Source organism: Tenrec ecaudatus, chromosome 8 (genome assembly GCF_050624435.1).
Source record: "Tenrec ecaudatus isolate mTenEca1 chromosome 8, mTenEca1.hap1, whole genome shotgun sequence".
Lineage (NCBI taxonomy): Eukaryota > Metazoa > Chordata > Mammalia > Afrosoricida > Tenrecidae > Tenrec > Tenrec ecaudatus.
Genome location: NC_134537.1, coordinates 77514216 through 77528644, shown reverse-complemented (window position 1 = coordinate 77528644; position 14429 = coordinate 77514216). Strand labels below are relative to the sequence as shown.

General features: G+C 36.4%; 1 protein-coding gene across 3 annotated transcripts in view; it reads right to left on the bottom strand.

The window, feature by feature from the left end:
* MCPH1 (microcephalin 1) overlaps positions 1-14429 on the bottom strand; it is a 348942-nt gene that overhangs the window by 283777 nt on the left and 50736 nt on the right. For all 3 annotated transcript variants that reach the window (XM_075556426.1, XM_075556424.1, XM_075556425.1), the window contains one exon: positions 5359-5465. In XM_075556426.1, the coding sequence (XP_075412541.1) occupies positions 5359-5465 (107 nt within the window). The remainder of the gene's footprint in view (positions 1-5358; positions 5466-14429) is intronic.

The following is a 14429-nucleotide window of genomic DNA, read 5'->3' as shown; positions in this document are numbered from 1 at the left end:
AAGTACCACAGAGCCAGAAATGGCGTTACTAAGTAGAGATTACTAAATAAATATGTTTAGCATGTTCAAATAAATAAAAGGCAAGACTAATCATCTTGGCAAAGAACCGAGTATTAAAAAAAAAGTTCCAAGGCTGAAAAAAATCATGAAAATAAACTTAAAAATTCAATGTAGTTTTCGAATTAATACAGATACCAAAAGGATGAACACTCAAATGAAAAAATATATATTTAAAATAAAAACATATATATATAAATATATATTTCATTTGAGTGTTCATCCTTTAGGTGTCTTATTGATGAACATTCAATTGAAAAAATATATACAAAATAAAAACATATAAATATTATATATATTTCATTTGAGTGTTCATGTTTTAGGTATCTGTACTGATGCTAAAACTGCATTGAATTTTTAAGTTTCTATATAAATAAAATGAAACAAGGAGCAGCAACACAAGGATAGAACTACAAACAAGTCCTAGGCATGGGATATGGAACGCTAAGAATTAACCCACATAATTTAATTTCCAGAATAGGAAGAGTCAGAAAATTGAAGAGAATGAAATATTAACAATTTTCCAAAGCAGCAGGTCATGAAACCCGTATTTAAGAAAAACTGTTGTTAACATCAAGAAGGCTAGTAACAAAAATCATATTCAGTTTTATATAGTAAACATAGAAAGTCAAAGATTAGCAAACTCTATAGCTGGAAATTGCTTAGGTTGATGTTAGGGGTATACTTTTTCTTTGGGGGTATACTTTCAAACACGGATAATTGAATATATAAGGCACTTCCAGAAAAACAAACAAATCTATCTTGAAAAAATTAGCCAGAATGCTCTTCGGTACCAAGGATAGTAAGGCTTTCTCTCAAGTGCCTGCCCATGTTATCAGGAAGGATCAGTTCTCAGATAAGGGCAGCATGCAGTAACACAACAGCAAGCATCTACCGCTACGCCCCCACTTTCTTACAATACGGACCACTCAGTCTGCAGGCACCTTGCTTTCCCATCTTTTGGATTCGTGTGTCTTCCTCTACTTTATGTTACACACACTTTAGGAATAACTGCTCTCATTGGGTACCGCCTGCAGACTTCCCAGACAGGACATTATTTATTTGTGCTACTTTATGATTTCTTTGGGGGAAAAAACCCCCCAAATTATTAGGGCCATAAAATACATCTGTGTTTTATGTTATTTTCATAGCTACACACAAACTATCTAGTTTGTTTTGCACTTAAGCGATCTCTTATGTGAAAACATACAACAGTAATTCTGCCCTCTAGATATTAGCGTTTTCCATCTCAGTAGAGACATGAGCTTTACAATATATTAGCTGATGAGTGATATTTCCTCTAGAGTTGTTTTCTCTCAACATTAAAATTCAATTACAAGACATTTGTTAGGAAATAGCAACAATTTCTATGCTTAATGAAATCAGATCCCCTAATACATACTTATACATAAAAACATGACTATGTTCAAAAAGTCTAAAATTTCAGTTTAATAGATTGCCTTGAAATCTAACAAGAAATGAAAATAAGCAGATAAAACCAAGTTTCACTTGGAGAAAAGGAAATGAATGAGATACTATCCTAACTCTCAAGACTAACAGTATATTTATAAGGAACTTCTATGTAATTAACCAATTCACTTCTACAAGTCCATAGCATACTTTTGTTGCAAGGGATGGAAACTTAATTAAAAAAAAATTTTTTTTAACTCATTACAAAATAAGACATCAATAGAAATCTTCTACCCAAGCCCACTGAGGAAATGGTGTGGGGTCCACATCTGATCCCCTCTGGCTACACAGAAGAGGAGAAAGTCCAACTCCACATGGGTCCAAGGAGGATTCCTGTGAGAGGATACACAGGTATGCCTCCACTCTCCGTCCTTCTTTACCCTATCCGGTTATCAATGGTCCCTCCCCTGGCACCTACTTTTCTGATGGGTTTGATAATCCATTGTCATCACTAACTGACCTCACAGATAATATTCACGATAATACCAGCAAGTTAACTTAAGTCAGGGTCAGAAAATGTTACAAACAGTGCTTTAGCCCAAAGTTCCTCTTCTCAGTCACACCAGCCCTTTGACCTCTACCCTACTTTGATTAAGTGTTAACAAAGCATCCTTAATGCTGTTAAATGCCCTAAGGACATCCTACTCTGCAAGCCAGCCTCCTGCCCAAAGGGAGTCTCAGTTTTACTTTCTGTGAGTTAGGAAGCCTACTGCTCTTAGGGTCTCAGCTCCTGCTGCCTCCACCACTTCAGACAGGAATCTCACATGGCCTCCACTGGTGGCTCTTCTTTGGTGATGGCCATGGGATTTCCTATGCCTGCTTCTGAGAAGGCTCACTCCACACCTAGCTCAATGACTAAAGTAGCCAATCGCCAAGTTAGAGTCCTCGGCACCTTACTGCTCCTACACACTCTTCTGGTTTGACTTTCAAAGACCGTGGATAGAAAAGCTATTCCAAGTATTTCATCACATTCAAAGTTCTCAAACTGCAGGGAAGTTGTCTCTTATGAACTTAAATTTTCATTTCAGAAATTTGTATTGTTCCTCATTTTAACCCATGCAAAGATAAACTATGAAATGTATCTTCCTATATTCTTAATTTTTATGTCCTAATCATTTATTTAATTCATGAACAAACAAATCAGAATTTCAAACCTGTCTTTATTTTAAAATAAAGCATAAGCAATAAATTTAAGACAAGTGATCACAGCAAACAAAATTTCTTCAATGATAAATTATTTCCTCAAATAACTACTTAAAATGATTTCCTTTCAAATTGAGTTTATGGAATTACCTCCAAAAATTTAAAATAATAATACCCAGGGAATACTCCATATTAATTAAATCAGCATTTTTAGAGTAGGAGCCAGGAATCCATGTATTTTAAAGATATCCATGTAATTCCAATGTGTAACAAAATGTGGAAAACTATCAGAGATGAAACTTGAAAGGAATGCTTCATTTTTCCAGCTCTTAAGAGTTTTGCGATTTGGACACTTCTCTACTGCTTGTTTTAATGGAAAAATTTTGTTTTCTTTCTCTGACAGGTTTCTTCCTTACCCAGGGTCTTGTTTTCTAAGAGTTTAATGCCTAATGCCCACACCATTATAAGATTCAGATTCATCAGAGAAAAAGCGGTGCAATTTTGGTACAATGAATTTCTTAATATGACTCTTCTAATTAAGAAGAGTCTTTCTAAGTCCTACCAAATAATTGGGTGCATTTCCTCTTTTTCTGATGAATATAGGTAAAAGAAAGTGAGGTGGGGTAAGATGCTGATATAAGTATATGATTCAGTTGTCAGTTCTTCGTAACAGGGCTAATTCTGATGTGAAATTTCTATCCTAGGTATGTATGCATAGGGGAAAACATAGTATAAATAGGATTTGGTACTATCCATGTTTTCTGGTATTCAAGAGGGCCTTGGAATGTATCCCCCATGTACAGATGAGGATTACTATATTATTTTCCCATCTTATGTGCCATTTAGGTGAAATATTTCACAATAAGAGAAAATATTCCCATTCAAGAGACATTATCTAATACAATGAGGCTTGCTGAGTTCCTGAAAGCAATTGGGTACAGGATGCTAACAATGTAGAATGTGAATGAGGCCAAACTTTCACTTCAAACACGAACTGTTACCTTAAAAAAAAAATAGAACATAAGGTAACATGTATAAAATATTAATTTTGATGGTGGACAATTAATAAGTAAAAAATCATGCATTTGACCAGAGGAAGGGAAACTTACATGGAGAAAAGATTAATAATAAATATTTATTTTATTAGGTACTTTTTTTACATATAGTACAAAGTACTGAAACAATGGTGGTGGTGAGTCAAGAGCTGCTGCTGCTTTTCCAAGAAGATATACATCCAAAGCCAAATCCAATGCCATGAGGTGGGTTCTAACCCATAGCAGTCCTATAGAAGGCTCCCAAGACGGTAACTCTTACAAGAGCAGACATTTTCTTCTTTCTCCTGAGGGGCTGGTGGGTTTCGGTTGCTGATCTTGCATTTACCAGCCCAACATGTAACCCATAGCACCACCAAGGCTCCTTTACAAGGCATAGGCGAGAACAAATAATATAAAGGACGAAGATTTACAGTAGACACATGTACAAACTGCCGTGGAATTTGTAAGAAGAAGCAATACCTACGTAATAGGGGATGCCTAATAAATACTGATTCATGAGTATCAATAAGTTATTTTTCCCTTTGTTTTTTTATAAAGGAGAAAGTTTAGAGATCATCAGTACTTAAAAGGGAAGTAAAACACACGTTTCATCAGCTTCCTACAATAGGCACACACCTTGTGGGTAACATATAAGGGTAAAATGATATATGAGAATAATGAATAATCAATAAAACTATAAAATGGAAGGTCAGAATCCTTACTGTCACTTATACTACTAATATGCTGTGGGGGACCTTGTAAGTTCATCTATTCAAAATATAATTCACTTTTCTTTTTCTGCTCATTCCCGCCAACCCCCCCCCACCCCCCGAGACAATCAGAAAAAGTTCAACAAATAGGAGTTTCTGCAATCATGGACTCTGTGCAATTTGAGCTTCTTTTACCCATTACCAATATAAGGACCTAAGCAACCGAATGTCTCGTCAGGTAGAAGGAGCCCTTCGTTTGCTCCTGCACAAGTATCAGGCGTCAGCTGTCCCACTGCAGACTCCTATCTATTCCCCTTGCTATCTTTCAAATGTGTTGCTTATTTATCCATAGTTTCTTTCCCCCATCAATCTACAGTCAGATTTCACTGCATTCACCACTCCCTCAATGAAGAACAGGGCAATATTTAATGGCTCATTTTAAATGTGGTTAGGGAAAGCAGATGGTCAACAATATCAACTCTCAAAATCTTGCTTCCATTACTTATGTAAATCTATACTGTGATAAGTTAGTTATAGAGAAACAGCTAAACTCAAAAACTGAAACCAGCGCTAGTATAGAAATGTTTCCCTCTAATGGCTAAAGTTCAAACCGTGACTGGTTACAAGTGAATGTTTGGGTTCTTAACAAACTCCTACCTCCTGAATGTTTATTCAGATTATAGAACTACAACAAATACTGGCTCTGCTCAGGAGAAGCTGTTGGCATTTTCACAAGTCAGAAATACATTGGCAAAGTGATGCGAGAAAACTTGTTCCAGCCACAGTAACTGTGTCCTAAATGTGACCAAAGTTCCCCGTTTCATTATCAGAAGTTTCCAACATTTACTCATAATTAAATAAAATCCAAGTTTAATAGGTTAGCTTATGCTTCATGAAGCGGCATGAGAAAGTTTAGAATGACATGGTTCTACAAGAACACTGACCTTTCTGACACTGCTTTGATTGTTTGATTCTTCATGAGGGTTGAGTTCCTTAAAGCCTTCAAGCGCACCATGTAAAACGTCATGGCTTATTTGTCCTTCTTTAACACCTAAAATCCAAACAGAGATTAATTAAAACTTTATACGAACTGAATACTAACTACAACTTAGGCAAACAAAAAAGGAAAATTCAATTTATTTACATATAATTGTGAGGTTGTCCTAGGGGCGAGCGGTGTTTCATTCTGTGGTATAGAGACAGGGTCACTATGAGTTGGAACTGACTCAACCACATCTAACACTCAGATTCCCTGGCATTCCAACTCAGTGTGACCCTATTGGGCTGAACAAAACTGCCTCTGTGGGTTTCTAAGGCTGTCCAAGTTTATGGAGATAGAAAGCCTCATCTTTCTCTCTCAGAGAGGCTGGTGGTTTTATGCTGCTGACCTTGTAGGGAGCTGCCCAACTTCTACTACACACACAAAACCCACCTTCTCCAAGTAAGCAGTTACCTAGTAGAGAAAATAAGAAACTGTAGTTACTGAATCAGCCTGAGTTTTTCTAAACCAGCAGTTTTCAGTACAAAGCTGCAGCTTTCAATCTACCAACAGATGCCTACGGTTCCACCTTTTAATTTCCCACAATTATCTACCTTAGACCAGCTTCTCAACAAGCAGACACACACACCAGGAAGAAATATATCAAGGAAAGCATGATTTCATGGTGCTGAACTATGTAGAAATCCTAAATATGAAATTTTTACTTTGGGCTCACTGATCTATTAACACGTCTCCTATCATGCTTACCATCTGCTCATAACCCCTAATCAGTATATGAAGACGACTAGGGAAACACAGAGGACAACTGAGAACAGCAGTCAGGGAACATTTAAGCCAGTCGTCGTCACAAGTGATTGTTAGCTACCTCACACAAGAAGATAAATGTCAGCCCCACCTACCAACATCATTCCACTCATTTAGTAATATGCTTATCCAAGACATTCTTAGTGGTTACTTAAACATTTAACTGGGTACCCACAGAAGAGCCAAAGATGGATGAGCCATCGCCTTCATTTTGAAGGAGCTCACTTCCTAATAGGTGATGTAGGCACAGATTCATAAGCAGGCAAAAATCATATGAAGCGTCATCCAAATTTGATTGTTTTCCACATAAGATAGGTAAGATGCTATGATAGAAACAGGTATTTCTACAGAGAACACATTTTCACATTAAGAGCAGTATGTTAATTTATTTTTATAAGTATAAAAAACTAGCAGGGTATATTTTCAGTAAGGGGGTTATTTGCTCAAAAATACAGCAAGTTTAGAATGTTGCAAAAATGTTTAATTCTTCAAATACAAGGTTCTAGTTAAGTGAGAAAAATGAAAAACTGTTAAATGGTACACCTGAACTTATTCATTGCAACCCAAGCCTTAAAACTGTTCAGATTCTAAAATAAAAAAAAAACAAAAAAACCTGCCTTGCACATAAACCCTAAGAGGGCACACTGCTTTGGAGACTCAAACTAGCCCAACACTGATCCCACTAGCTCCACACGAATCATTTCTATTTCACTTCTTTGCTACGCTCACTACAACGGATTTGAATTTAAATTTCACTTCTGCCCAGTGCTACTTCACCCCCAGGACACTTTGCACGCCCAGCAAGGAGAAACCAAGGCTCTGTCTACCTGGGTTGACGTGGTAGCAGGCTGGGTAGAAGGCTATTCTGCAGCTGACTTAATGTTCTAGCTATTCGAAGTTTCTTGCTTTGACTCACTTTTTATGCATAGTTTCTTACCTCTCTCCCCTTTCTACTATGTTCAACAATAATTTTTTCAAAATGCTGGTAATACCCAACCTGCCCCCAGGCTAGGCACGGATGCACTCTGATTTTTATTTTATCTTTAAGATATAAAATTAAAAGTTACTAGAATGCTAGAATATTACTGGTGCCACATGTGCATTTAATTCCTTTTTAAATACAAATATTTACTTAAAGCAAGAGTACATCAAAATAAGAACAACAGTGAACTAAAGATTTATTTTGGGGTCACCTCCCTGGTTTATTCACGTAAAACAACCAAACTATTACAGTTACTTGTAGTAATTCCTGCCCAAACCAGTACGTCGTGAAGCGCTTTGTAAGCACTAAAATTAAGGCTCTATAGAACGCCCCATAACCTTTCCGAAACTAAGAAAAACAGTGACAATGCCATAGCATGCTTTCATAAAGCATGCAGTTCCAAAATGAACGAAGTACCTGATTTCTTATTTGGGTATGTTAAAGCAGCATTTCAAACACAGCTTAGTCATTTAGTGCCGTGTCTTCTTTGAGGATCCCCTCAGTAAGCCCAAACCAGTCGGAAATGCAAAAGTAACTGTGTAAGCATCCCCAAGATGGGCATGCAGCCTTTATGACTTGCTGGAACCCAGGGAGAAAGCGTCCACTCCCCATTTCTCTGGCGTTCCTCCCACCTATCAAATGACTTGTTTTGTTTACTGCATTAAAGTTGTTGTTTCATGGGGTTGTCATCAGTTTCCTTCACACAATCCAAGGGTGATTTCACAATTTTCAATAGATTGCATCTTTTCTATACCTCCTGGCTGAGGTGTGTTTCCATATATCAAACTACCTATTGAGCATCATTTCAAAAGTTTGAAAAATTTCAACTACCATGCTCATAGCCCACCTTGTACCTATTTTTCTTACAACATACTCTTATATTTTTCAATCACCCAATCTACTTATCAAAATAATAACTCTTAAACTTTCTCCTCTCCCAAATTCATCTTAATTTCATTATGCAAATCATTAAATGGCTTAAAGATAGGATCAAATATACAGGAAAGATCTTATAATCATCTAATTTTTATCATTATCCTGAAATGCTACCTTTTAGAAAAAAAAACTGCATCGAGGACATTTCAAAAGTGATCACTCAGTGTGAATTAGTTCAATCACAATCTTCACTCATTCAACCAGAGATCAGCAATATTAACATTTTGTTAATGAAAGAAAGAATATATCAATTGTGAACCCTTGAAAAGCAGAACCAAGTTAAGTTACATGAGTATCCGCAAAGTGCAGGTTAAGAAATGAGACATGAATACTGAAAGAGCCTTAAAGGATCTACATAAGGAACTGGAACCTACTAAAAATACTACATCCAGGCACATCAAAACAGTCAAGATAACCCAGTGAGAATACATCAGATAAAGAGCTAATCTCCAAAATATATAGAAAACAAAATCTTAACAATAAAATACAAATAATCAAATAAAAATCTAGGCACAAGACATGAATAAACAATTTACCAAAGTCAACAGTCAACAGAAGAAATGTTCTGATTATGAGCAATAAGAGAATTACAAATTAAAACAGTATCACCTCACATTGACATTTTTTTGGCAAAATTCAAGAAAACAGAAGGTAATAAGTGCTAAAGAGGCTGTGAAGAGATAGGAGCACTCTTACATTACTGCTGGGACTGCAGAATTGTACAACCACTATGGAAATCAGTATGGCACTTTTTACACAAATGCAAACACAAGTACCTTATGATCCAGCAATCTCTCTACTGAGTATATACACCAATGAAATTAAGACTACAACACAAATAACATGTGTACATCTATGTTCATTGCAGCAATCTCCACAATAACAAAAACATGGAAACGATTTAAAAAAACAATTAGAGAGAAATGGATAAACAAGCTCTGGTACATTTATACTATGGAATTTTAAGCATCAATAAAATAACAATTCTCTTAAACACTACAGAAAAGTTAGAAAACATTTAATTTTACTAGGATAAATATTTAATATCACCATTGTTACAAGGAAAAACAAAGAAGAAACATGGTTTATAAACCATTACTCAAGACTTTGCTGCTACAAGGAAAGGATGTGAAGGGTAGAAAAAATGGAGGGTTTAACAAGATATGTTGTTGAGTTCCTTTTTTGAGATGGACTGCGTAATAGATGTATTTAATAATGTTTCTTTAGCAAGCCTCCCCCTCAAAAAAAAAAAGGACCTCCATATTCCTTATTTTTCAAACCTAAAAAGTAGTTTGAGTGGCTTCACAAAAAGAAAAAGAAAGCTAAAACTGAAATGGAATTGGAATATTAGTGTCAAACAAGTTCATCTCAAACAAAAAAAAGAAAAAACCTTAAGAGATACTGCTCATGCCAAAGTTACTCCTCAGCAAGGATAATAAAAATAAATACTCATTTCTAACATCTTACTTCCAAGAAACAAAATTAAAACTCATAATACCAGAGTAGTACAGAGTGTACACATGATTAATGAAAAATCAAAAGAATGAATGACAATACATCAGCCAAAGAAATAAGAGTTGTAACACTTGTGCCAGCCTCCTGTAGCAGATTTACACTGAACTGAGAGGGGGACTAGGAGGTTCTGAGAACGGGGGGGGGGGGGGGGGTGTTGAGAAAAATAGCCTTAATATATTTGAGTATGATTTGAATTGTCAGAGTACAATTACAGTTCAATTTAAAATATACAAGGAATCCCAGGCCAAGTGTCATAGAACACTAGGGGATTGAATCCTGGATCGTCAAGGTATTAAAACACTCCGAAGGACACAGCAGAGGGATTCAATGAGGAAAATTCCCCGGGATGAACTGGAATCTACCTCAAAGACACCTGTAACCAGAGGACTAAAGACTGAAAACTCATGATATTTGAAGAAGCCAAAGAAAGCTATGCCAAGCGTACTGAACTGTCACTAGGTGGATAAACATTGACTTAACACATACATCAGTGCCCTACTTACAATATTATTCCAGCAAACCTGTAATTGCCATTATCAGTGACTATTTTAAATTTTGCCTGACAATCAATTCCCACTGCTTGTGTAACTAGCGTCCATTCAAGCACGTATTTATTCTGTACACGTGGATAATCTGGTTAATTGTGATATATAGTTAACCTACACCAGCCTAATACCCTCTTCTTAACTATGTTTTAAAAATTAGTACCAGGGGCTTATCACTGACACTATTAACAGAATATCCTTATGCTCCAGGGAGATGATTGTTGATTCTCTACCATAAATTAACAAGGTCTGTAAGGGGAGACAGAAGCAGATGAAAACAGATCCAAGAATGGATTTTGGGCTCGCACTAAATCCTAGCTCCAATTTAAGAACAATTAGTTCTTATGACATGGCCCTGATCGATCGATAAGCACCCTCATGATGAAAACAGAATATATAGGTGCTATACCAAAGTGCGATGAGGAGATAAGATGGTGCCCACCTATCAGACAGAATAAGGTCTGGGGTGTTACAAATTTGTTAAGCAGCCATCTAAATGAGATGTCAACTAAATCCATTGTGAAGAAGCATATCAATATCCAAGACCCAAGGATTGTAAATTATATAATCCCTAACAGTAGGAGGGTATTGTTCAGAGGTTAATTTGTGAGACTGGTTTGCAGAGGCTATGGACCATACTGGAAGCCCGAGATACATTTGTGAGACCTACAAAGGGCATAAGCCTCTGGTGGTTTCCCTGTAACCATTAAGTGAGGGATGAAAATTAATGTCTACCAGAGTACTGGAGAGATGACTGAAAGCCATCAAAGTGATAAACCTGCCTTGTACAGGCTAAAACGTTGCCACTTGATCTCCCCTCTTAAAACCTTGGGCCTGGTTTAGTTTTCAGTATTTTCTGGGCTTTTGTTTTTTACTTTTCATATTGTAGTTTATGTCCAATGTATTTTTGTGAGCAGTCTTCTTGAATCTTTATTATGTTTTTCTATGAAACCCAGGAATGATCAACAGCAAATAGAATAAAGGTTCCTGGGGAGTACGTTTAGGGGTGTGGGTGAGGAAAGGGGATCTATTATCAAGGAGTTCAAGAAGAGTGTTTTGAAACTGATTGTGGTAGCAACTGAAAAATACTGTTTGATGTTATTGAAATATGGAATTCATTTATATGTATATATGTTAGACAGAGAAACAAAACCAGGACCCTTTTGATTATATGTATGTGTGTTTGGATATGGATACATACAGCATGAAGGAATGTAACAACTAACTAGTCCACACAGCTTTACAGGTCTCAGTTCAACTCACTTCCGTGGAAATTAATATACTGGAAGTCCTTCAACTCACAAGGGCCGGTGGGTCCAGGTCAAGGAAGCAGACAGCTGAGTCTTCTGTAGAGCAATGCAGGCAGTCCGGGCACAGGCAGCAAACAGCAGGGCGGGTCATCAACAGTTAGCAAGATGACAGGATCTGACAGTCCCACAGTCAAGTAATGCATACACCAGCAGTGTGGTGAAGCAGGTCTTAAAGGACCTCCGAACTCTAGTGACACGATCCACGAGTGGGCATTACCACAGGCAGTGTAGCTCACAAGTTGAGGCAAAGAATTAGCAGCTGCACACTGGTCTGATCACCAGAGAGGCGGGCTCATTGAGCCATTTATCTCTTTGCCCTCCAATCAAACTGCGATCTTATTAATCCCATATGTTCCTATTGGCCAGGTTGGCACAATAAACCTATCACAATGTATTTATTAAAATAGTGATTTAATTTCTTGAATACTTATGAATATAAAAACAATCTATAATTGTCAAGATGATCCAAATGCCTGATAGGATAACTTTAACATATACAAAATGCTTCTCATTACCAACCCTAAAATAATATTTTGATAAGCTTTATAAGCTGCATTAACTATCAATTAAATGCATAAAACTTTATATGACTTTTATATCTTTATATAGAAAATTACTATAGCACTCTTGCCTATACTTCTCTATCCATGACATAGTTATAATCCAAATACAACTCATCTTCAGCCATATTATTCACTTCTCTAATTAGACACTACTAATTAATCATGGCACGTTTTCTTCAAAGAGGATATGGCCTCATAATCCTTTCCAACCTAGAGCTCCCGGCAGTGACCACCCTCTAACTGAAATCAGCAAAGGAATCGTTTATTTCTATCACAGGGATTAATGAACTGAGAGGTGTCATGACAAGTTTTATGTAGTTTAAGTACATTAGCATAGGCAGGGTAGTAAATACTTGTATTCGTCTGTCACCATCAAGAATTTCCTAGTGGTCAGCTAACATGTTAAATAAGCAAAACACAACATTGTAGCAACTCCTATAAATACTTCAAGTAAATATAAGATACTTTGCTAAATGGACAAATGAACAACAGAATTGAGCTGTAACTGCTAGAATACGTCAGCCTGTTTGTCACCATAATTGATGTCAGAAACAGTTCCTCATTGATAAAATAACGGATTCAAGTAAACTAAATTAAAACAGTATCATGTACATAAAATAGTAAACATTAAAACAGCACAGGGGAATCCTCTGTGAATGAATGTGTTCAATAGTAAAACTTGGCATTAACTAGCTTATAACCCTAGGGATATTAAAGACTTACGGCAATCCTTAAATAGTTCTCGAGTCAAATGTTACCTAGCTACCTAATGCAGAGTTTGTTTATAGAAACTTGCCACCAATATTGTTACTCTCTTGTAAACGTTTCAAATGAAGTATGGCCTAAGAAACCTGACAAATAACATTCACATGTCTATTTTGTGAATTATTTCTTAAATGTTGTCAATAAATGTTCATTTAATAAATGTCAGTGTGTTCGAGACTTGCTTTAAGTCTGAAGCAGATTCTTTGTACGAGACGCTAGCCATCATCCATCTCTAAAAAGTGGTAACTATTAGCGCTGATGAAGAATTTAATAGTTACATACACTAAAATTCATAACCCAGGTACAAATGTACTTACCTGTGCTTACAAATTTTCAGCATTAATAGCAAAAATGGGAAAAAGTGGGGAGGGTATGAATTATATTTGCTTCTATCTTGGCTGGTGGCTAGCAGGCTAGGGGCCAAGCTATATGCTAGTTCAGAATGACCAATAGGCTTTAAAATTTGTCATTAAAACTGACTTCAGGTTGTCAGAAGGGTTTTGGCGGGCAGGGGAAGGGGAGGTTGTTAGCAATGCCAAGCTAATTCTATGCAGATCTAGTGCTGTCAAAGGGTTTTATTTTCTCCAAAACCACTTTTTGGGAGCTAATACAGATATCACATTGTTCTACAGTTCAATCACACTAAGCAGTATTGTACACTTCCTTCTTGAACATCTTGACATCCTCTCCCTTTACTCTGTCAAAGGTTTCTCATGAATTGGAACCTCCATTTCCACACAAATGTGAGGTGGAGTGATTTTCTGGAGCTCAAACTATCATTCCAGAAAGGATTTCTAGATCTTGATGCACTTCAAAGGGAATTTCCAAATTACAAAATCTATTATTTAAAATCATAATCAGGAAGCTTCCACCTAACCATTAATTGGAAGTTATTAATCTGAAATATAAGGACATGCCAAAAGGAAAACATCCGAATTCTGTAAATACCTTCCAAAACAATGAAAAAACTCAATGAAAGTCCTAGGTTGTATATTGATCACAGTATTTGGCATACTTGTGTTAAAAAGGCAATTCCAAACAAAAAATATATGAGATTTTATTACACATCACATTATTTAAAATCAATTTTGATGGAAACACTCAATTTCAAGTTCAATAAAGCAAACTGTTATTCCTTCTTCTGAAAGTGAACTAGTTCTTCTCATTAAAAAACCAAGCTCACTGCAGTTGAGTTGTTTACAACCCACAGAAACCGTTTAGGACAGGGTAGAACTGCTCCTTTAGGTTTCTGAGACTTTAAATCTTTATGGGAGTACAGACTCATCTATGTTTGGCAGAGTGGCTGGTGACTTTGAACTGCAAACTTTGTGGTTAGCAGTTCAGTGTGTAGTCCACTATGACACCAGGGCGTTCTCTCCCCACACCAAAAAAAACCCACACAATTATCTACAATTGTTTGCAACACAGGCATACTGTTTTATTCTGTTATTCCAGAAGCTTGGAGTATGGCTGTTAGAATAGTTACCAAATGAATTAAATACAAAAAGTGAAAGAGAACTCATTGGTATACCTATATTTCAAAAATAAATTGTACACATTTTAAAGATATTTAGGATCTCAATAAAAGTATTGCC